This window comes from Chiloscyllium plagiosum, unplaced genomic scaffold (assembly GCF_037043375.1).
Source record: "Chiloscyllium plagiosum isolate Xiang-an unplaced genomic scaffold, Cpla_swu_hap1 HiC_scaffold_6, whole genome shotgun sequence".
Classification (NCBI taxonomy): Eukaryota; Metazoa; Chordata; class Chondrichthyes; order Orectolobiformes; family Hemiscylliidae; genus Chiloscyllium; species Chiloscyllium plagiosum.
Window position 1 is genome coordinate 72,660,009 of NW_028270144.1, and position 25,520 is coordinate 72,685,528.

A 25,520-nucleotide genomic window follows, 5' to 3' on the forward strand; every position below is an offset into this window, starting at 1 on the left:
AAGCTTCAGAACTTGCAGCTTTCAGAGGGTAAAATCAGCAAGCATCCTCACTCCTGATCAAATTAAAGTGGGACTTGGCGGTAGGAAGGAGAGTGGTGGAGAATTTGTGGTCAAGATTAGGTCAGGTTGAAGAAGAGTCATGTTGGACTTGAGACTCCGTTTTTCTGTCCACAGATGCTGCCAGACCTGTTGAGTTTCTCCAGCACTTTGTTTTTAATTGCGATAATCTGTTCTCACCATCATGGCAACACTGCTTGCTGACGTCCACTATCAAAACTCCTGCCCGAGAGGTAGCAGAGACACCAGCATCAATGGAAGTAGAATGCACCTTGCTTTAATACCAAGGAAAACAAGGAATAAAAAACATCATCCAATTTTATAAAGTAAATGAAATATTACATCTTTTGACGGTTTTTTTCAAAAAGGTCACATTACTTCATGATATGTTCTGCAATCCCTTAATGTAACTTCACTTTAGCCTCTGTGGGTTTATTGAGTTTTGAATGTGTCGATGCCATAAGGAGGATGGCCATTAAAGCTAAGGCAGCACCAAGTCTTGGTGGACCGCACACACTGAATTCCTGAACAATCCCAGAAAACAATGGGGCAAGTATACGTGCAATAGCAGTGACTGATTGTCCAGCTCCTATCATCGTCCCTCTAGCCTGTTGCCCGCCTTGGCTCAGTTCCATGTCAGTGATGCACACACGGCCAATAGTGGTTGAAAACCCTAAAACAGTTGAGCACAGTACAACTACCTGTATGGAAGCTGCAACAGAGTACATCACCATCATGCAGCATGTGAGGATGCCTGAATGTAACAGCAGTAAGATCATTTTGCGATGATAGAATCTGATGACAGAACCAGCTATCAAACCTGATAGGGCTCCAATTATTCCACCGTAGCTGATGAGATATCCTATTAGTCTGGGTGGCACGTTAAATCTTTCTTCAACAGCAAGAAAAAAATTGCTGTAATACAGAAGATTAGCTAGAGCCATAAGAAATCTTACCAGGAAAACATCCCACAGATTAGAATAAATTAATCTTTTTATATTTTCTCCCACCAACATACACTGATTCCAGACAGAACTTGATGCTTTGTGTCTTGTAACTCCATTGGTTGTTGTAACCATTGGTTCAGTAGTGCTATTTTTAACTTTTTCCTTTTGTGAAGTAGTGCACTTGGTCTCACAATTCACTTCTGTTGTTAAGTGCAGTTCTTTCATTGGAGTATACAGCCATGCTTTGTACGGTAACCTCCAGACAACACCTATAATAATAAAACATCGTTTAAAAAAAAGTCTACACCACACAATGCAATACAATCTCTGATAATGGTATTTAACTACAATGTATATGTCTACATTATTCCCTAAGTACCTCATGGTGACAGGGACCATAGCACAAGCTGGTGAACAAGGAGTGAACATTATGGGAAGGTCAGGTCAAGGCAAGATTAAGGCAGGTAACAACTCTGAGATTCCAAGAATAAAGTCTGATAACAGATTAGGCGAGAAGGTGGAAGGCTCAAACCAAGCAGTCAATAAGGGTTTGGCAGCTCCAAGCTTACCCTGAGTCAAACATTGATGAAGTCAAAGCAAGCTATTATGGGAGGGGTTTCAGTCTGTCAATAGTTGCTTTGAGAATGTTCTGGATCCTGACTTTGAGTAGGTTGAGCGAAACACTGCTTCGAAGTCAATGTAGAAGCTGGATTAATAGAGCTGAGCCTTATAATAAAAGAGGATTTATCGTTTCAAATCTGATATTGTTCAGCTACTAGAAAACTGACACCAATATATCCTGTTTGTATTGGTATTATTATAGGAAATGTATCATATTTAAATGAATTGGATGATAGAAAACAGATTACAGCTAAGCAAGAATACCTCAGATTACAACAGGATCTGGACCAGATGGGCCAATGGGCTGAGAAGTGACAGATGGAGTTTAATTCAGATAAATGTGAGGTGCTGCATTTTGGGAAAGCAAATCTTAGCAGGACTTATACACTTAATGGTAAGGTCCTAGGGACTATTGCTGAACAAAGAGACGTTGGAGTCCAGGTTCATAGCTCCTTGAAAGTGGAGTCGCAGGTAGATAGGATAGTGAAGAAGGCGTTTGGTATGCTTTCCTTTATTGGTCAGAGTATTGAATACAGGAGTTGGGAGGTCATGTTGTGGCTGCACAGGACATTGGTGAGGCCACTGTTGGAATATTGTGTGCAATTCTGGTCTCCTTCCTATCGGAAAGATGTTGTAAAACTTGAAAGGGTTCAGAAAGATTTACAATGATGTTGCCAGAGTTGGAGGATCTGAGCTACAGGGAGAAGCTTAACAGCCTGGGGCTGTTTTCCCTGGAGCGTTGGAGGCTGAGGGGTGACCTTATAGAGGTTTACAAAATTATGAGGGGCATGGATAGGATAAATAGGCAAAGTCTTTTCCCTGGGATCGGGGAGTCCAGAACTAGAGGGCATAGGTTTAGGGTGAGAGGGGAAAGATATAAAAGAGACCTAAGGGGCAACGTTTTCATGCAGAGGGTGGTACGTGTATGGAATGAGCTGCCAGAGGATGTGGTGGACGCTGGTACAATTAAAACATTTAAGAGGCATTTGGATGGGCATATAAATAGGAAGGGTTTGGAGGGATATGGGCCAGGTGCTGGCAGGTAGGACTAGATTGGGTTGGGATATCTGGTCGGCATGGACGGGTTGGACCGAAGGGTCTGTTTCCATGCTGTACATCTCTATGACTCTAAGAAGCTTTAGTGGGGTGGTAGGAGCTACTCTTCATTGAGGTTTGAAAGTCTTTAAGGGTATTAGGAGAAAAGGGATGTATCCTTCTTTCTGACATTTGTAATTAGATTATTCTAATAGTTCTCATCAAGTGTAAAATAGGTTGACTCTCTTTTGTTTTAACAAACTTTGATGTTCTTTTTGTAAAAACATGCATTGAAAGCCTCTTGTGAATATGTCCAGTGATTGACCTTTATGTTAAATACAAAGAAAAAAAAACTTTGTCAAGCCAGCTTTCACTCTGGATCAGGGTTGTCCAGTATTATCATCAGCTGGGTTCATAATATTTAATTACACATACTCATGAACATACCAATATTCTGTAGAGGAGACACACCTGCATTTACAAAGAAAATGAAGCAGCAAATGAAGGAAGTGGTGTAGAAGCCTCCATCCAGCTCAACAAGATATCCACTAAGTACAGGGCCCAGAATGAAGCCCACACTAGAAGCTGCACTAAACCTTCCCATCACATTGGGGCGTTCATGTTCAGGAATCAGGTCTGACAGAAGAGCTTTCAGGATAGATTGAGTATGTTTGAAAATACCTGAAAGTACAGAACAAATAAATCAATTAAAGAGATTAAGGAGATATTAATGCACGGACAGAATTGCACTTGATAATTTCAATTAGGAACGCTAGCAGCTGTGATTTGCCTTGAACACATTACCTGAGATCCAGCAGCAGTGCTGGGTGGAGTGTGACTTGGGAACACAAACAAAATAACACCACACACCATAATGCATAGGACACAGTGAATACTCTTGTAATTATTAATCACTTTCATTACTCCTTTCATGCATTTTGAACACAAAGCAAAATTAAATACAGATATCTCAAACTGAAGAAAGGAAGGACAACAAATAACTGTATCTAGGTTATTATATATTAGCTTTTACATGTTTAACAGACACAGTGGTTCTAATAAGGTCAGACACTATCAACTCAGTTTTCTGAAACAATAAGATTCCAGATCAAGAGGACATTGTGATGATTTATATATACTAATTTAATTTATTTCAGAGTTTGGATTTTGAACAAGTGGCATATGGGCTTTGGTCTGTGTGTATGAAGGGATTTAATGATTGACTTGTCAGCCTTCCTGGAGTCACATTTTTAAAAGTGTCAGAGAGCAGGTGACTGGAGTTCCTCCTGGACGGATAATGAGACTTTCTTGTTTTGTAAGAATTTTATAATCTGACAGAGCAAATACTGAAAAGCATTACCTTGCTTTTGGTTTAGAAATGGTTAGCTCAGTTATCTGGATGGCCGTTTGTGACGCAGAGTGATGCCAACAGCACAGGTTCAATTTTTGCACCAGCTGAAGTTGCCAATAAAGGTCCCACTTCTCAATCTCGCCTCTCATCTGAGGCGTAGTGAACCTCAGGTTAAATAATTATCTATTTGTCATCTTTCTCCTCTGGCATTATGACAACTTTACCTGCTTTCAATCAATTCCATTGACTCAATATGACATCATGCTATTCCAGCACAGCTAACAATACCGGTGGCTATCTGACAAAGTGGAAAGTCATCAGCTATGTCTTGGCCCACAAATCAAAAAGCAGGGCAAACCAAATCAATTACCTGCATTTAGCACAAGTCAGGGGCTTGGCAAGTATCTCACCTTTTTCTCTGAGAGTATTAGGAAATCCAAATGTTAATAAAATGGTAAAAACAATGGAAGACCAAAGGTATGTCAGGGTCCACGAACACACACCATTAAAATGTAGAAGTACAAAAACAATGATAAAACCAAATGGAATCCTATCCTTTATAAATATCCAGGGGAAAAAAAAGGGGAAGTTTTGCTATAGCTATATAAATCACTTGTCAGACCACATATGGAGTCCTGTGTATAGCTCTGGGCATCATAGCTTGCTGTGGGCAAATTAGCTTAAATTATAAGTGACTATACTTCAAAACTATTCATTGGTAATTAAGCTTCAGAATTTTTATCCCAAAAGTACCAGTAATTTTCACCTTGTAAACAAGACTATCTAACTTCAACTCACTGGTTGCAGATGAACAAAATTGACATCAACAGAAAAATCACAAGCAATGTGCAATGTTTAAAATAGATGTACAATGTCTAATTGAAACCAAGTCACATCTTTACCACAAGGCACCACAAATATGACATTAAAAAGATTAAAATCTTTCCAGAAACAGGCAGTTCAAAACTACTTTTCACCTCACCCACAAGGTAGTGAGACTCACATACAGCTTATCAAGTCAAATGTATTTTCAAACCTGTCAAAAGACTATTCAGGTTACATGCTTACCAGTGGCAATCCTTGCCAGTATTAGCAATGGGATGCTACTAGAGATGCCAAGTAGACCGTAGCTAAATCCACTAAGTATGATTGTAATTAATAATACATTCCATCTTCCGATAACATCGCTCCAAGAACCCTAGATTAAAAAAAAAGTAACTTTGTAATTTTTATTATGATCTTATACTTTAACCATGATGATATCCGGACTTTGTATGTGGCTTTACACAGTCAAGAATCCTACCCCTGGGATTGGTTGCAAAAATCACCACGTGGCTATTTCACTAATAAGAGTTCATGCACACAAATGCCAGTCAGTGACATATCCCTAAGACAGAATCTAATCATCTTCCACTACCAACGCATAATGGCAGCACTGTATAACATCCACACGATGCACTGCAACAATTCACCAACACTCCTTAAACAGCACCTTTCAAACCTGTGGCATCTGCCACCTAGAAGGACACAGCGCAGCAAATGAATGGGAAACACCACCATACACCCTGGCTTGAAACCGTATCGCCGTTCATTCACTGTCATTGGATCAAAGTTCTGGAAATCCATTCCTAACACCACAGCGACTGCATTAGTTCTAGAATGAAGGTCACCACCACCTTCTCAAGAGTAATTGGGATAGGCACTAGGATGTTGCCTAGCCAATGATGCCCAGACCCCATGAGTCGATAAATTAAGAAAAGAGTTCTTCCTGTCATCATGGATGGCAGCATTTAATTGGGGCATTAAATAGAAACAACAAAATTATTGTTCTTCAAATTTCTTAGCTGACAATGTTAACAAATGGTATCCAAAATACTCCTTTCAGCAATTTGGCTTCACTTCTCGAATACAATTATAAAGATTATTGTTCCATTTGACAGAAGACAATGGTAGGTCAAATCTAGATAATTGGAGCCCTCTGCTGGTTCACTGAGGGTTTACATTATCTGAATGCGGCATAGCTGTGCTTTTAAACACTGAAATGGAAAAATAAACAAGATAAATATCTTCAAAAATTATTTATCAAAAACAGCAGTTGGTAATTCTATCATAATTTTAGCATCAGTAGAAACGTTTTGCCTGGTTGTAAGCAATGCGGTTGACTCTTAACTGTCCTCTGGACAATCTGGGATCGGCAATAAATGCTGGCCAAGGCAGCGATGCCTTCATCCCTTGAATGAATAAAGTTGCAGCTCTATTTTGTTTGCCAATTTAATTTTAAAAATATAAAAAGCCATATCAATGATTAATTCCATCGCATATAGAGCAAGCATTAGATTGTACATTAGGTTGCACACAACACAGACACAGATTACAGCACTTTTTAAACAAAAGATACAAAATTGGAGTCTGCCATTTATGGCCTCTATATACAGTGAGATAATTTAAAGTTTGAATCAAGATAAAGTTATGCTAAACCTGAACAAAACAATGGTTCAGCCTCAACTTAAGTTCGCATTCAGTTCTGGGTACCACACCTTGGGAAGGGTGTGAAGGGAATAGAAAAGGTACAATAAAAGTTCATGAGAACAGTCCAAGAAATGAGAAACTTCCATTACATAGATGGATTAATGAAGTTGGAAGTGTTCTCTTAGGCGAATAAAGGGTAACAGGAAATGGGATGGAGGTATTCAATTTCATGAGGAGTCTCAGCACAGTAGTTAGGCAAACACTGTTCTCATTAAGGAGCAGAGGGCAGCACAGTCAGGACAGCAAGTGAAACCCCACGGCAAGCTCCTGACAAACACACAGGGAAAACCTTAGAAAACAGTCACCATCTAGTGACTAGCAAAGGAGGTACACAAAAAGAAAATTCAGTTCAAGGTGGATTCAACCTTGCCACTTCCAAAACCGTTTGAAAACATTGCGTAACACAAGTAAAACAAAAATGATAAAGTTGGAGAAAGTCATTTATGTATCATTGAAATAGCAAAAAATCAAAAGATTAGGTCAGTATATTGTTGCATGCAATGGGCAGCATTGTGGGCAAGATAAGGAGACCTATGGGAGCCTAAATGGTGTTTTTGATTGTTTAGTTTGTAAACAGGAGTAGGCTAATCTCTAGGGAAGACATTAACTACTTCATTATGATCTCTACTATTTGGCAGTTATTACAATTACAGAATGCTAAAAGACAACTTGATCAGGGACAACATAGTGGTCAGAGTTTTTGGTGAAACTCTCCTGGACTTCCTATACTCTAAGAAGGCTTAATGTCAGTTGTTGAGACAGGCTGAGATCTACAAGTCTTAAAAAGCATTGAATCCTTTGGACTCCAAATAGATTGGAAGAAGCGTTTTAGTCTATTCAGTACACTGGCTGCAAAAATGAAAGTGTGCCTCAATAGCACCCAGGGAAGCATCAAGAGAGCATGCCAGATATCAGCTTGTCATGTTGCCACTACAGTTGGAAAAAGGTTCCAGCAGCTCAAAGAGCTTACTGCCTATATCACAGGCTGTCATGCTTGTGGAAAAGTCAACAATTTTAAATCAATAGGTCACTCCAAGGAACTTTTATCCTCAAAAGCAGAGGCAAAAGCCACCAAAGGTCATCATCCAAGAAATCAAAGAACCAGCAAATGAAGAAATTACCTTCCTTGGAGAAACTAAGAAAAAACATAATAGATACTACAGAATTAATATAGAGATCAATGAATACCCTAGTAATTTCTGTACACCAGGATGAGAAAGAATGGCTTGATCAAATTAGACTGTAACCTTCATTAATTCAGCTAAAGCTCCAAATGAGATAAGATTAAAGGCCTGAAAGCAGCAAATATTTGGGGTTTGGTACAGGGGCTTTGAAATACTATATGTAATCCAGAACCAAGAACATTCATCATTTAGCATAAAGCCTTGAATGGATCTGAAACTTATTTACAAAGTTAGAATTAGAATCAGATTTATCATCATGTGTACTCATGTACAAGAATACAGGAGTACAATGAAAAGTTACCATTCTCCAGATTTAGAAATGCTGGTGTTGGACTGGGATGTATAAAATTAAAAATCACACAACACCAGGTTATAGTCCAACAGGTTTATTTGCAAGCACTAGCTTTCAGAACGCATCAAGTGGTTGTCACAACCACCTGATGAAGGAGCAGCACTCAGAAAGCTAGTGCTTCCAAATAAACCTGTTGGACTATAACCTGATGTTGTATGATTTTTAATTTTGCACCATTCTCCAGTGCCATCTTAGATACAAAATACCAGAATTTAAGAAAAACCAACAAAAGCAGAAATAAAAGAAAACATTGAAGAAAGAAACTAAAACAGTGTCTTGATTCAAATCTCCAAAATTGTTTAAAAGCTTGGGCAGACTGAAAATACTACACCACACTGTCACAGTGAATACAAAATCTGTTTTTTATGTTTACACACGGGGAATCCCAACACCTTATCCTGACAATGGTCAGAACTCAGAAGTAAAATAGAGGCAACGCTGCATTAAAGGGTTACTTTGCCCATGACCAGACCTACCAGTGATCCAAAGTAATTGCATCCATCTTCAACCATAAATACTGAATGAACAATTCATCCTGGCCTCAACCTGAGGTCCCTGGCATCAAGGATGCCTGACTTAAACCAATGCGATTCACTCCATGTGATATCAGGAAATAGCTGAGGTGCAGTAAGTGGTATTTAGTAGGAGGATTCTATCCCCATGATCCATCTGATGCCCTGAGATTTCAACTCCTTTCTGACCATATAGTTATTAGAAGGAATCCCTAGAATCATAGAGTCATAGAATACCTAAAGTGTGGAAGCAGGCCATTCAGCCAATCAAGTCTATACTGATCTTCCGACAAGCAACCCACCTAGATCCACCCCCCTATCCTATCCCTGTAACTCTGCATTTACCATGGCTAATCCACCTAGCCTAGTCATTCCTAGACACTATGGGCAACCAAGCATGGCCAATCCACCTAACCTGCATGTCTTTGCACTGTGGAAGGAAACCACAGCACCCAGAGGAAACACATGCAGACAGGGTCACAAACACCACACGGACAGTTGCCTCAGGGTGGAATCAAACCCAGTTCCATAACACTATTAGGCAGCAGTGGAAATCACTGAGCTACTGTGCCACTTCATGGCTCAATAAAAGACAAAACATGACCAAAGAGTCAGCATAGTGCTCAAAACTTTACAACATACAGACTTATCTTCCATGGAACATCAACATCAGTAAAACAGTAATCAGGATATCATAGGGGATTTGGGGGTGTGAGGGAATGTGGAGGAGTGGAAGATGTAGGGGGGAGAGCCCCTTGACAAGACTGCTCACAGCTGCTTTTATCCCCATGGTGTTCTGACTGCAGTTTTGCCCAGAACTTTGTGTTGAGAGTTTACTAGTCGGCAACTAAACACATCTGAATCACCACTTCCATCTTGCCTGCAGTGAACCAGAAGGAAGACTGGAAAACCCTTGCCAGGCTCCATTCACAAGCCTCAGCAGAGTTTAAGTAATTAAAAACTGCAAATACGTGGTAACAGGACTGAATGAACAACCCCTTCGCTCCACCCTCATCCCCACCATGTTAACTCTGGAAAAATGGCCTATCAGAGGCTTCAAGCCTGGCAATGTTTACTCTCTGATGGGCTGAGAATCAATCAAATTCTGATTTTGAATTGATTTATGGATATCACAAGTACTGAGATACAGTGAAATGTGCTGTTAGTATGCTATTCAGGCAGATCATATCTTACATAAGCATATCAGAGTAACAGAACAGAATGCAGATAACAGTGTTACAGCTACAGAGAAGTTGCAGAGATAAGTCAACTTTAATATTTGAGAGGTCTGTTCAAAGTCTGATAACAGCAGGAAGAAGCTGTTCTGGAATTTGATGGTATGTATTTGCAACTTTTCTATCTTCTGTCTGATGGAGGAGGGTGGCGGGATCTTTCATTGCATTGGCTCCTTTTCCAAAGCAGTGAGAAGCATAGAATAGGTCAATAGGTGGAAGCCTGACTTGCACGATGAATTTGGGTTGTGTTCACCACTCTCCATAATTTCTTGCTTTCTTATGCACAGCAGTTGCCATACCAAGTTGCGATGCATCCGGACAATGGTGCATCTATAAAAATCGGTAAGTGTCATTTTGGTAATGCCGAATTTCCTTAGCTTTCTAGGGAAGTAGAGGCGTTGGTGTGTTTTTTTAACTTGAGTGATAACATGGATGGATCAGGACAGACTGTTGGTGATCGTTACTCCTAAGAACTTGACGCTCTTGACCATCTCCACATCAGCTCCATTGATACAGACAAGGGTTTCCCTCCACTCCACTTCCTGAAGTCAATAATCAGATCCTTTGTTTTGCTGACGTTGATGGAGAGATTGTTGCCTTTACACCATGCGACCAAAGTGCTCTATCCCTTTCCCGTCTTTGTTTAAGGTCTGGCGTACTATGGTGGTATCGTCAGCAAACTTGTAACTTTTCTACTCTTTAGTCCACTGGCTTGGATTTTTCAGTAGGAACTTTTAATTCTGAAAAGGTTAAGGCTAAGATTCATCCAATCTGAAGGACTGGAGTGGTTTACAAACAATAGTGAGAGACGATGCAATAGTCAGGGGATCAGACAGGCATTTCTGTGGCAGTAACAATGACTCCAAGATGGTATGTTACTGCGCTGGTTTCCAGGGTGAAAAATGTCACAAAGCATCCACAGGACATTCTCAGAGAAAGGTGATCAACAAAAGGTTGTAGTCCACATAATTGAGCCATTGCTGGGTTTTAAAATTTTTATTCATTTATCAATTTAGTTTGGAGCTGTGAACTTGGATTTGTGAGCTGAAGATAAGCTTTGGACTTTGGGAAACAGCTTGTGCTAAAAGGAAAACAACAGACCAAACAAGTTTTGGCTTGTTTGTGAGGCCAGGTCTGGAAGTTAATTGCAGGCTGATTCTTGATTAAAAGGGTTCCGACAGAAATGGGAAGAGCAATGCATTTAAACAGATAGCGTAAGTTGGCTATTAACAAGGCCAGTACCTGGGAATTGGTTTCAACAAGTCTGGGAGAGACCATACATTCAAACAGATGGCAGATATTAAATGGTAATTGTGGCTACGGGAAAAGATAGTCAGTCTAGCAGGGAGAGGGGCAGAGTTGGAGTTTGTTTGGAACTGAGGACAAGAGTTTGACCGCTGATAACATAGCATGAAGATTTTAAAAGCTCCCTGCCTAAGCTCCCTTACCACTTTTTGGAAGCTCAAGGGGTGAAAACTCAGTTAGAAATATACCTTTATATATCTTTAGAAGTATACACTAAGTTTACCTGTGCAAAAGGAAAAGGTAACCTGATTGACATCTGAAAAAAAGGAGTCCACATCACGAAACACATTTCAGTAATCTGGCCAGTTCAGTTATTCTCTTTAATTTGTCCTTAACTGGGTTTGCTCATCTGTCTGTCTTTTATGTGAGTGAGGACTGAAAACAAATGTTCCTGATTTAACACATAGATATTAATTAGGTTCCTGTTTTGTTTAATGTTTTCTCAGCTAAAGGTATTATATAATTTAATATATTGTTAATTTTTGTGTAATATTCAAAACTGGAGTCTGGAATTAATTATTGGCAAAGTCTGAGGTTGGTTATTCAAAAGTCTGGTTAGAAACCACTGGAGTAACTATTGAGGGTCTTCAAAAGTTTTAATTCTATTGTGTTGCAAATACAGACGTAGAAGGGTTGATTTGATTTGGGTGTCTGTCTCTATTTTGTAACATAATCATGGGCTCAAGTCCTGGATCTTGACAAGGTAGGTCTGAAATTGGACTTTGGTACTTGGACTGGGTAATCAGATATGAGGTTTGTACTCAGATTTAAAAATAATCCTTTTAAGGTTTTTGAACTTGTCAGATGTTTTCCTGGTACAATTACAGGGTAGGCTAAAGCTAAATTAGCAGATTTTAGCCAGCAGATTGGAAATAAAGTTGCTAGAGCAAACTAAGAAGGCAAACATTATAGATTTAGAAATGAAATCGTTGAATTTAGTGGAAATAGAGGGGGCAAGTAGTACCGGGAGTACATTGGATGCATTGGTGAACCTGGAGTTCTCTGAATTTAGAAGATTAGGGCGTGATATGATCAAAGTTTTCAAGATATTAATGGGAAAAGACAGTGTAGTTAAAAATAAACTATTTCCACTGGGTTAGGAATTCTAGAACCGAGGGGCACTGTCTAAGAATTAGGGTCAAACCGTTCAAGAGATATGTTAAGAAGCTTTCTACACACAAAGGGTGGTAGATATTGGGAACACTCTTCCACAAACAACAACGGATGCAGGATCAGTTGTTAGTTTTCAATCTGTGATTGATACATTATTGTTTAGCAAAGTATTAACGGATATGGGCCAAAGGCAGGTAGATGGAGTTGGATCACAGATCTGCTATGATCTCCTTGAATAGCCAAACAGCTTTGAGGACTGAATATCCTACTTCTGATCCTAAGAGTTGCAGTTCAGGCAAATGGGAATGACACAATTGGACACAAAAGACAGAAAAAGTGAAGGAGAGGGAATGAGAATTTAAATTAAAATCTCTGCAACTTCTGCAAGATAAGCCAGAGCTTTTGGGAAAACCTGGAATACGATAATTCAAGTCATAATCCACAGTTCAGACAGCAAACGTTTAGAGTTGTGCAAGTTTTGCCAAAATTCAAAGAGAAAGATATGGAAGCATTTTTCATGCCATTTGAGAAGATAGCAACACAAATGAGGTGGCCAAAAGCAGATCAGAACATGTCCATGCAAAATAAATTAACTGGTAAAGCACAAAAGATTGATGCATCCCTGTCAAAGGAATATTCGAGGGATTATCATGAGATGAACAGGGCTATTCTATGAGTTGATTCTAGAAGCATGCAGGCAAAGGTTGATTGTTTTTACGGACTATGATCCATCGAGATTTGTGGAACGCATTAAAGATAAGACTCCACGGTGGCTCAGACGGAGTTTAGATTTGCAGCAATTTAACATAAAAATTGTATGTGTCTGGGAAAAAAAATATAGTTGCCGATGCCATATCGCAAACATAAACTGTTGTAAATCTAAAAACGTAACCAAGAAAGTTCAATAGTGATTAAAAATCAGATCGGAGGAAATATAAACCGCTGAGATTTCTGTATTTTGTTTTTATTTAAGTGTAACTAAGCTTATCATGAAATGCACTTTTTGTCCATGTTTAAACCAAGGCTGTAATGATGACAGAAGCTGAGTGGTCCTGGCAGAACGCAAACTAGGCATCATGAGCAGGCTATTGCTGAGCAAGTGAAGCTTGATAGCATTGTTGATTACACCTCCCATCACTTTACTGATAATCAAGAGTAGACTGATAAGGCGGTAATTGACCAGGTTAGATTTGTCCTGCTTTATTGTGAATAGGACATATCGTGGCAGTTTTCAACATTGTTGGGTATTGGAACAGCTTGGCGAGTGATGTGGTAGGTTCTGGAGCATGTCTTCAGTATCTTTGTGGGAATGTTGTCGGACTCCATACCCTTTGTAGCACACAGTGCCTCCAGACTTTTCTTCATATCATATGCAATGAACGGAATTGCTGGATACAGGTATCTATGAAACTGGGGACAATTGGAGGAGACTTAGATTTTTAAAATGCTTTTGACAAGGGCCCCTACATGAGGTTGTTTAGCAAAATTAAGTGAAATAAGAGGTGTGGATTAATGTTCGACTAACAGACAGAAAACAAGAGTAAGAACAAATGAATTATTGTCGCATATGGCAGGTTGTGTCTAGTGGTGTATTGAGAGGATCAATATTTCGGCCGCAGCTCTCCATAACACATATCAATGATTTGCAACCAAATGTACCATTTTCAAGTTTGCACATGGCACAAAACTAGGTGGAAATGTCTCGTGCAAAGAAGATGCAGAATGGCTTCAAGGGGATCTGACAGACAATAATAGGTCTGGGCACAAAGATGGCAGATGGAATATGTGGGAAAACGTGAGGTTTTCCACTTTGGAAGGGAGAAGAGATGTGCAGGATACTTGTTAAATGCTAGGAGATTTTTTTAAAAATGTAGATGTATGGAATGACATGGATGCTTTCCCACCAATGTCACTGAAAGTGAACATGCAGGTGCAGCAGGCAATTATACCAATGTATGTTGGCCTTCATCACTAGAGGATTTGAGAACACAACTACCAAACTCTTACTTCAATTGTATAGGAACCTGGTTAGACTGCATTTAGAGTATAGTAAGTAGTCCTGGTTTCCTTACGACAGAAAAAATATTGCCAAGTATAATGAACGTTCACCAGACTTATTCCTGGAATAGTTGAAGAGACCTATTTAGAGGCATTAGTGTAAGTGGGTCTGCATTCTCTAGAATTTTGAAAAATGAGAGACGATCTCATTGAAACATTTAAAATGCTAAAAGGGATAGATAGAGTAAATGCCATAATATGTTACCCCTGTATGGAAAGTCCAGGATAATTTAAAATAAGTGGAAAGCCACTTATGACCAAGATGAGGAGAAAATCATTTTTACTCAGTTGTTAATCTTTGGAGTTCTCTACCTTTGGTAGCTGTGCAAGATCAGTCATTGAATATGTTTAGAGACTGACAACTCTAAACACCAGTGGCAAAGACATATAACAAAGTGAGAGAAGGAATTGAAGTAGATTTTTAACTATGATCATATTAAATGGTTGGGTAGCTCAACAGACTGAATGGCCTATTGCTGCTCCTATACTTCTTTTATAGAATAGTGCAAGATTAATTCCATTAAGCGCCTGGCATCTTGAAAGCAATTCTTCACCAAATTTACAGTTACTTTAGCTGGAAGCATTGCACCAGTTTTATTCTCATTCCCAATTGGAAATCAATTCTATTCTATTTAAAGATACATGTCACATTGAACCAAATGATTTATTTCAGCAGGACAAATTTCAAACATTGCTTCAAACAGCTGCTCGCTGACACACCATGAAGAGATGGAACATGTGGTGTTATAGATTCCTGACGAATTAATATGTTCATTACAAGCATTTCTTCCTGAAGGAATTCAAAGGCTGCAGTTTTGCTCTGGTAAACACAGTTGCTATTACGAGAAACTCAATGAAGAATCTAACTCCATGAAGTATTGGATGAAAATATGCTAACTGAAATATGTGTGAAATATAACCAAAACAAATTCCCTTCTCCCTTATTGTGACAAGACTGAGATGCCAGCACTAACATGTGAATAATTGGTGTACCAATTGTTGTTGCTAGATGTCAACAGTCCAAGCTATGATTTGATTCTCATTTGCTTGAAACAAATAATATATTATGATCAGTAACATCATTTTCAAATATTAAGAAAAGTGACAGTTACAACTCAAGCTTCAATGCATTGCTATGGTATCTTGAGAAGCTCATACAAAGCTTATATTAATGGGTTCATTCATTGGTATGCTGAGCAATGTTTTGTTACTTGTGAATAAAAATGTTAAAAATCAAAAATAAATTAGTGACGAGAATGCTGCTTCCTAATTCAACGCAGGGGTTGTTCAAAACACACTTCCATACTGAGGCTGCAGCATGGTACTGTGCAATAATGAGCAGTACTATGCCAAGGTCACACTGTGGACTGTGCCAGGCTATCTGGCAACAACCAGGAAAGCATTCAACTTGTAACAACAGGTTTATATTCAGCCAAGGTTTCCTTTTAACTCTCACCAGTCATCTCTACACATCGAGGTTGGCCCATGATTGAACTGAGGATGAACACTGAAATAGGCTACTGATATTTCCACATAAATATGTAATTATTTTTGCTGAGACATTAAGGGCTTTCAAAACCATTCACAACCTTACAAGAGCATGTCTTCAGTATCTTTGTGGGAATGTTGTCGGACTCCATACCCTTTGTAGCATACAGTGCCTCCAGACTTTTCTTCATATCATATGCAATGAACGGAATTGCTGGATACAGGTATCTATGAAACTGGGGACAATTGGAGGAGACTTAGATTTTTAAAATGCTTTTGACAAGGGCCCCTACATGAGGTTGTTTAGCAAAATTAAGTGAAATAGGAGGTGTGGATTAATGTTCGACTAACAGACAGAAAACAAGAGTAAGAACAAATGAATTATTGTCGCATATGGCAGGTTGTGTCTAGTGGTGTATTGAGAGGATCAATATTTCGGCCGCAGCTCTCCATAACACATATCAATGATTTGCAACCAAATGTACCATTTTCAAGTTTGCACATGGCACAAAACTAGCTGGAAATGTCTCGTGCAAAGAAGATGCAGAATGGCTTCAAGGGGATCTGACAGACAATAATGGGTGTGGGCACGAAGATGGCAGATGGAATATGTGGGAAAACGTGAGGTTTTCCACTTTGGAAGGGAGAAGAGATGTGCAGGATACTTGTTAAATGCTAAGAGATTTTTTTTAAAATGTAGATGTATGAAGTGACATGGATACTTTCCCACCAATGTCACTGAAAGTGAACATGCAGGTGCAGCAGGCAATTATACCAATGGTATGTTGGCCTTCATCATTAGAGGATTTGAGGACACAACTACCAAACTCTTACTTCAATTGTATAGGAACCTGGTTACAACCTTCTTACTATCGGCAATAGTAAGAAGACATTTGACTTAATGAACAATAAAATCACTTTTGCAGGAAAAGTTTTGTTTGACTGAGAAAGTAAAAAAGGCAACGTTGTTAAAATTCTCTAAAATGCTCAAAACTATTTTAAAATAACTGAGATGTGATACTTACAATTACAGTACTGGAAAAGAGTTGCAGCAGTCCATATACAGAACCTGTAATAAAAATGCACCCACTTAGGTTTAAAGCAATCTTGGCTGTTGACAGCTATTATCAAACCCTAACGACTGTGAGTTAGGAAAGTGGGAACTGGGGATAAGGGCGCTGGGAAGTTGAGGTCCTGTTGCAGCTAGAAGTGGGACCTGACACTATCTTTTTGAAATGATTTCCCAACCAATTTAAGGGGTTGGAATGCAGTAATTGTAATGAGGTCAGCCAGCTAGACCTCATAGAATGTGAGCTCCCTGATTGGGGTAGTTAATCTGTCCCAATCAGGGAGCCCTGGCTGATACATATAAACAGGTGTGTCAAAGGTTCTGTTTACTCTGAGAGCTGGCTCTGAAGAGGCTACACCAGTCAGGGTTTCCACATGGAAATAAAGGGTGACTTGTTGGTGGGATACTGGCCTCTGTGGAGTTATTTCAGAAAGATTAGGAGCACATGGAAGTCAGAACATTTATGATTAGATGGGGGTCACAGGGATCAGATATTGGTCAGATCATGGAACGCTGGGATTGATGGGGGGAGTTGACTTTGGTTTGGAACACAGGGAAATTTTGAGGATAGCTTCAAGACCTGGAGGAGGCACTCCTGCTCCTCTTGACCTATAAGCCCTTACTTGTAGGGTTATCACTGGACTGTTAATGCAGAGACGCAGGTAATGTTTTGGGGAGCTGACTTCAAATCCCACCATGGCAGATGGTGGAATTTGAGTTCAATAAAACTTTGGAATTCAGAGTCTAGTGATGACTATGAATCCATTGCTGATTGTCAGATGAGTCCAGCTGGTTCACTGATTTCCTTTCGGGAAGGGGAGCATCAAAGGCTGAGGAGTGACCTTATCGAGGCTTAGAAAATCATGAGGGGCATGGATAGGATAAACAGACAAAGGCTTTTACCTGGGGTGGGGGAATCCAGAACTAGAGGGCATAGGTTTAGGGTGAGAGGGGAAAAATATAAAAGGGACCTAAGAGGCAACCTTTTCACGCAGAGGGTAGTGCGTGTATGGAATGAGCTGCCAGAGGAAGTGGTGGAGGCTGTTAAATAGGTTACAGTATTTAAAAGGCATCTGGATGGGTATATGAATAGGAAGGGTTGAGAGGGATATGGGCCAGGTGCTAGCAAATGGGACTAGATTAGGTTGGGATATCTGGTCGGCATGGATGAGTTGGACCGAAGGGTTTCTGTGCTGTACATCTCTATGACTCCTAACAGCCGTTCTCAACTGGACTGGACTCCATCTGACTCCAGACCTACAGCAATGTAGTTGAATCTTAGCTGCCCTCCAGGCAATTAGGGAAGGGCCATGATGTTCTCATCTTGTGAATGAATTAAACAAAATATATTCGTAGACCATAAGGTGTAGGAGCAGCACAGAATTAAACCATTCGATCAGCCATTCAATTTTTCTTGCATCCATTAAGCTACTGTTGAGTCCTCTGTAACCCTGGTTAAAAATTATTTAATTTAGAAGGTCAGTTAAATTATAGCTATTTTTATCAATCTGTTATACACTTATCTGGGGCAGATAGGTCTTGAAGCTGGATCTTCAGGCCTACAGGTAGAGACAGTACCATTTTACCATGAGACCCTCACTCAATGGAATTTCAGATATTTTCTAATCAACCTGCTCAGATAGTGCACTGTATACCTTTGGAACAGTTGGGACTTGAAGGTGGGGACACTATTAGTGTGCAATTGGAGCCCTTCAATGAAATTCTACTTATATATCTTCTAAGGAAATTAATTGCTGAATTTACCTGCGCTAATTAAGTTCCACTTCGGCAATTAGATTACTTGCAGGTATTCAAATATGAGAGTTGCAAACATCCATTATTTTAACTGTCAAATTTGGGTTTAAACTACAGCCCCTCTTTTTTTCCCCACAAAAATCACAGTCATTAACAGTAGCTTAAAAGCAATCAATATCATGATTATATCTTACATATGAACAAGCTAATCGGACTAAAATTAGTCAAGGGAAAAATTATAGATGCTCTTTAATTTTAGTAGAGATTAGGACCAAATACTCTCTGTACATTCTAGTTCTCTAGGTGAACACCCATCAATGACTGATCAAAATATACAAAGGTTGCACGTTACAAATTTCTACAGAAAAGACAGTCCGAAGAAAATAATTTTCTGTGCAGTCACCTCAGACCTGATTTTAACTTACTCAGAACACATTTATTTATTCAGAATTAAAAAGCAGGCCCAATGACTCCTAGAAAAAAAGTTTAACCAAAATTTATATTTAAAACTGAAATAAAAGCCTCACCAGCACAGGATTAACAAATGCTTAGGAAAAATGAAGCTGAATTTCAGATACTTGAAATTTTATCTCACTGAGGACAAGAAATTGGAGTTATCAACAGGAAATAGGTGCGAAAAATTCCCAACATAAAGCTGCTGTCATTGCTACAGAATGTTAAATCACCAAGTCAAAAGTAGATTTCAAATACAGCTGACCAACCTTGATTCCAAGAAATGTGCAAGAACTCTAAAATCAAAGTAACAAAAATATTACCTGAACTTAAGACTATTACAACCATCTGAATAAAAAGCAATAAGTAAGTTACTAGCTGGAAATCTACTCTCTCTGCAAATAAGATACTCAAAATAGTTCAGTGAATAAAGCAGGTTTCAAAGCCGGTTGATCTGTTCAGTTATATTTCTAATAAATTTTCTTTGCAAAATAAAAACTGAATGAACTGCAAATGCTGTAAATCAGAAACAAAAACAGAAGTTGCTACAAAAATTCAACAGGCCTGACAACACCTTGAAGAGAAATCAAAGTTAACCTTTCAAGTCCAGTGACCCTTCCTCAGAACTGATGGTAGCTAGGAAAATGTTGGTTTTTATGCAGAAGATAGGGTGAGGGGCTAAACAATAGGTAGGGATAGAGCACAGAGAGAAAGAAGAACAGTTGGACAGACAAAGGAGTCAATAACAATCTGGTTGGGAGGGTGTATAGCTGTTAATGGAGACTGTCAGTGCCTAACAATAAGTGGAGTGTAATGGCAGACTATGTGATAACAAGGTCTGGTGTGTGGCATTAGGGGCAAGGACATGGAGAGTTCAGGACCTAAAATTATTCAACTCGATATTGAGTCCAGAGGCTGCAGGGTTCCCAAGTGCAAAATGAGGTGCTGTTCTTCCAGCTTACACTGAGCTTTACTGGACATTGCAACAAACCTGAGACAGAGATGTTGGCCAGGAAACACAGCAGTGTGTTGAATTGGCATGCAACTGGATGCTCAGGGTCGTTTTTGCGGGCAGAAAGTAATTGTTCTGTGAAGTGGTCACCCACTCTACACTTCATTTCCCCGAAGCAGAGGAGATCACATTAAGTGCAGCGGATGCGAGATTGTGAGAAGTGCAGATAAAGTGCTGCTTCACCTGGAAGGTATGTTTGGGTCCTTGGATAATGAGGTGGGAGGAAGTAAATAGGTAGGTGTTACATATTCAACAGTTGCGGGAGAAGGTGCCGCAGGGGCACGCTGGAGTGAAGGAAGAGTGGACCAGGGTGTCGCGGAGGGAATGGTCCCTGTGGAAGGTGGCCAAGGGAGGGGAGGGGAATATGTGTCTGGTGGTGAAGAGAAATCAAAGTTAACGTTTTGGGTCTAATGACCATTCTTCAGAACTGATGGCAACTAAGAAAATGTCACCACCAAACACATATTACCCTTTCCTCTCTCTCTCTCTTTGGGCTCTATCCCTACCTATCATTTACTCCTACATTCCGCAACCCCCACCACCACCCCACCATCCCATCTTCTGCATATGAACTGACAACTTCTGTTTTTTCAAATTTTCTTCATATTCATTTCTGAGTGCAGGAATTCTATTGTTTCTTAGTTGATCATTTTAAGGGTGTCACAACTAAGCTCAGTGCTGAACTGATAAGTGATCTACTCAAAAATACAATGTCACTGAAAAGCAGGAAGAGCCATGGCCAATCTCAGGACTGTTGAAGTAATTAGTGTCCTCTTCATTAATCCAGGGATAATCAGTTTATGCAGCATAACAAGACCTAGCCCAGATTCGCTGGGTTTAAGGGTCTTTTCTGTTCTGTAATGTAAAATCGCCATCATCCTATTGGACCATTGGGCTGCCCTCTCATTAGAGTGGTGGTGGCTTCGTCTGAGGGTCATCACACCTCAAGCAAGGGATGAGATTGAGAAAGATTCCTTCTAGTAACCTCAGCCTATGCAGGAACGCACTCTGCATTACAAACCAGCCGTCCAGCCAACTGAGCTAACTGACCCCTACAATTCAACTTAATAATCATCAACTGAATACTTTACATTTGTATGCACTGATGGAATTGAATAGAAAATACCAACCTACTAGTCCTGCTATTGTTGAGCTTCCTCCAAGAAGTTTGATGTGTCGACTTAATAATGGAACTACCATACTTACAGCAAACAAGTCCTAAGAAATATAAACAAAATTCATAACATTAGTAGGTGGTATCTTGATAAAGACAAATACAGACACAGTCAAGGCAGATTGTAAAGAATTCAGCATCACGTTAACCAGTTATTAAGCATTGTGGCCAAGGTGGTGAATGGGATTTGGTTTTGAGCCATTCACAAAAATCTTCTTTCAGACAAAAAATGTTGAAAACCAGCAAGCCAAAGAAAGTGTGTCCATAAAGGAATCAAATGGAATTCCTTACATATTGCAATTGTGCGTGCCCAAGTCTCACCAGAAAAGACAGTTATACGTTTATTGGGTCAACCTGCATCTTAGTCTGTTCCAACAGAAACACATCCAGTTATCCCTTGAATCTATTTATAGTGGGGAATGTGAACACTGGGCAGCAAGTGAGTTCAATTGTGAAAGAGGAAGTTAACATGGTTTTAACTGTGGAATATTTGGCAGATTTTGTGTAATCCTGTTTTTAGAGTTGGGATACCAATTTAAAAATGTTAAAAATCACACAATGCCAGGTTATAGTTCTTCAGGCTTATTTGGAAGCACAAACTTTCAGAGTGCTGCTCCTTCATCAGGTAGTTGTGAAGCAGGACCATAAAACAAAATTAAATGCTCATTGTTTCACAGTGGTCATATGTTCAAATTTAATTGTGCAACTGCGAGTCACTCAGGCTTTCTGTGACTTCCCATGGTCAGAATGATGTAAAATAAATGTTAAATTCTATCAGCTGATTTACCAGCTCGAGCTTTCATGAACTGACAGTATTTTGGCCCCTTTTAAAACCCGAACTTAAAATGTCCACAGGAATCACCTGACCAAAGCTGGTTGGCAACGTTTCATGAACTCAAAGTGAATTAGAATAAAGACAGTCTGAACTGTTCACATTACTGACTGGAATGTCAGATATTCCCTTAGAGCTGTATCGTTCAGTTACTGTTTGGTTAGGGCACTGCAAGGGACATATCAGAATTTCCCAGTTGGTTTCACAGAGATCAGGTAGACTATTGATAAATGTTGGTGAGATTTGACAATTAAGCCAAATTCATGTGTGATGATACAGTCAGAACAAACATGCACTCAATCAGGATGACACACTGCATGAATTCAGGTCATCAAATTGGACATATGTGGCAACTCCAAATGAATTATGAACATTTATCAAATTTAAGGGCTTCCACACCATCATCGACTAGTGTGTAATGACAAGGAAAGGTTAATACAGGAATAAAGCAGATTTCCATGGATTTCAACCTCAGGCAACGCAAGCTTTCTGACCTCTTCAGACTGGCTAGCAGCTTCAAAGGGAGGCTGTGAAGAATGAAAGGATACCCCTTCAGAATTTTTAATTTAGCATCTGCTAGCCATTTCAACCTAGCCTTGAACTCAGTGGCTTGCAAGTCCATTTCAGTGGATAGTTAAGAGTCAACCACATTGTTGTGGGTCTCAAGTTACAGGTAGACCAAGCCAGATATAGCGCGGGTGAGGTTAGCAGATTTACTTTCCGAAATATATTAGTGAACCAAAGAATTTTTATTGACAATTTAGAATAGTTTCATCATCAACATTACTGAGATCTTGCTTTTGAAATTTCCAGATGTTATCAACTGATATAAATTTCAACAAGTACCAAGATGGGATTTGTACCTAGACTCACAGAGTGTTGACAGGGTCTCCAAATTACTAGTCCATTAACATTACCACAACACCACCGTTCCCCTAATCACACCCATGAGGACTAATGCGGTCCCAAATCATTACAACACTTGCCATATAACAACTAAATATGCCATTGAACAGGTGATGGGCTCACATCTTCACATGCTTGTACAGATCTGAAAATGACCTTCAAAACTCATTATTACTGGCCTCTAAAATGACTGTGGCATGCTGCTCTCTGCTCAACACTGCATTAGTGTGGACTGAAGCTGAAGAAAAAACAAGGCATTGAGTACACATCAACTATGAATAAATCCAAAAGAGAGGTAAAAGAGGAAAAGGAGGCGGAGGATAGCAACTCCATTACAGTACTGGTTGCTCTCATGTCAGCTTGGATTGCCAAATATGACCTTATTCTATATCTTTCACTTAGCTACAGTACTGAACCCGTATACAAACCACATCCACTGCCCACTTTCACTTCTACCACTACACCATTCTACTCAATAAAGTTCTACCAAAGAATGGAAACTTAACAAATTGAATTTTCTCTAACACCTATACTATTGTGCAACTACAAAAAGTTACAGCTCATTTTCCTACCTCTCCTACATAATGGCTTCAGCAGTGGTAGTCTCAGGCTGCACAGATCTCTGCACTGGCCGTTGAGAAGCTTTTGTTTTGCTCCAGTTGTACCAAAGTAGAATAAGACTCAGCCATTACGATTGGTGGGAATATGTTTCAGATGGTGTAAATGATAGTAACGGGCAAAGAATAGGGTTACTGATTGGACTCCCAGATCTTACATCTAATATCATCATGATGTAATTCCTGGACCAGCTTATCGTCATCAGTTGGCAAACCGTTTCACGCAGAGCATTAAAGCAGAGTAATGCTTTTGAATGCCCAAAAGCAATAATTTATGATTGCTTACTCCAAACCAAATCTCTAACTCCTCTAAATGCCATCTTTCAATTGGGACTTTAAATGTTAGAATTGAGATTGCAGTACATGGATCAGCAGTACTTCAGCTGCTGTGCATTCAATACCAAACCTAGGAGGAAAATCATAAGAGGGTGCCTGGATTAAAATGCCAGACAGATGCGCTGGAATTATGGTATTGGGCACATCACACCCAATACATCGTGAAATTAAGATTAGGGACATAAAGTCAAACTGCATTCCTTGATAACATAATATTTTTATCCTTTGATGAATGAATTGTAACTTTCAACTTGTTTGAACATCTCGCCCACTTTGGTACTTTTGTTACAGTGAACAAAGTGTGAACAAATTATATAACTTCATAAATTAACAGAAGCAATAAACAATAGCAGTGACTCATTTCATACATTATTTTTAAACTTATTGGGTAAAATATGATAGACTTTTACCTTTCAGGAGTTGTTAGCTTGCAGTGTGCATGGTAAAATCATTGTATAGGGAGCTCAGGTGTGCCTGAGACAGATTATTTAAAGTGTATATGAGACAAGTAGTTTACATTGGTATTTGCAATAGGGAAACCTATGTAAGATATCCTGTAGCTACAGTTAACAACAAAATGCCACTGTCGTTACTTGATACCAGTAGATTCTTGCTACAAATCTATGCAGTTGGCTTTCCAAAGTAGGCTGTGTGAACTCTTTGATCCCGAACTGATACCTAGCCATTAATGGGGCTGTAAGCAGAGGTCCTGGTAAAGTCAATTTGAGTAACACTAATGGATTTATTAAATGTTAGGAATTAAAAGGAATAAAAACAAATAGGAAGAAAAGGTTGTACACAAAGTAAAATGCTGCTAATGATAAAAAGACAAAACAGAAAATAGCAAATGCTCAGCATGTCAGGCACCATGGGTGGAAGTGCCAACTTTGATTCAATAGCAACATTCACATTTTAGTTAGAAATGTAATTTATGCTGACACTTTTGCATAGTACTCAGGGAGTTCCACAATGTCAGAAGAGTCGTCTTTCAGATTAGACCTAAAGGATCTGCAGTTAAATGGATATAAAATATCCTACAGTACTGTTCAAAGAAAACCAGAAAGTTCCTGCAGTTTCTAGAACAACATGAAGCATTCAACATCACAAAAACTGACAATTTTGTTAATTAGTTGACTGTTGATTTTGAAAACTTGCCATTTGCAAATTATCTACTTCATTTTTCTACATGACAACGGCAATTATATTTCAAAACTTATTTAATTCGCTGTGCATCATTCAGCTTTTCACAACTTAAAGATATCCTTAAGAAATTAGTATCAAGAATATTTTAAATAAAATTACTTTTGTCCTTAAGTTTCAATTTAAATACTAAAGCCTAGAGGTGAAAGACTGCTAAAGCAAATAAAAATATTACTGGGTAGATTTTGAATTGCCCACAATGAACAGAATTGCAAAAATAAGATACCTTCAGTGTGAACACATCTCCTTCCATTTTTAATGCATTGGGGTTGAGACTGTCTAAGTAACCTGCTTTGGAGAAGTACAGCCATGATTATAACAAGTTAATGATGGCCACTTCCTCAGACTGTGGCAGTGACTTGAATGTAACATTCGTTGA

At 39.2% G+C, this 25,520-nt stretch overlaps 1 protein-coding gene across 2 annotated transcripts in view; it reads right to left on the reverse strand.

Annotated features, from left to right (window-relative positions):
* Window positions 1-336: 336 nt before the first annotated feature.
* Window positions 337-25,520, reverse strand: part of slc67a2 (solute carrier family 67 member 2) — a 29,846-nt gene continuing 4,662 nt past the window's right edge. The window contains exons 2-7 of one of the 2 annotated variants that reach the window (XM_043691736.2): window positions 21,207-21,294; window positions 16,813-16,856; window positions 15,889-16,023; window positions 5,080-5,209; window positions 3,132-3,341; window positions 337-1,273 (exon numbers count right to left, since the gene is read on the reverse strand). In XM_043691736.2, coding sequence (XP_043547671.2) covers window positions 459-1,273; window positions 3,132-3,341; window positions 5,080-5,209; window positions 15,889-16,023; window positions 16,813-16,856; window positions 21,207-21,294 — 1,422 coding nt within the window. In that variant the 3' untranslated portion in view covers window positions 337-458. The remainder of the gene's footprint in view (window positions 1,274-3,131; window positions 3,342-5,079; window positions 5,210-15,888; window positions 16,024-16,812; window positions 16,857-21,206; window positions 21,295-25,520) is intronic. The other variant, XM_043691738.2, reaches the window with a different exon arrangement.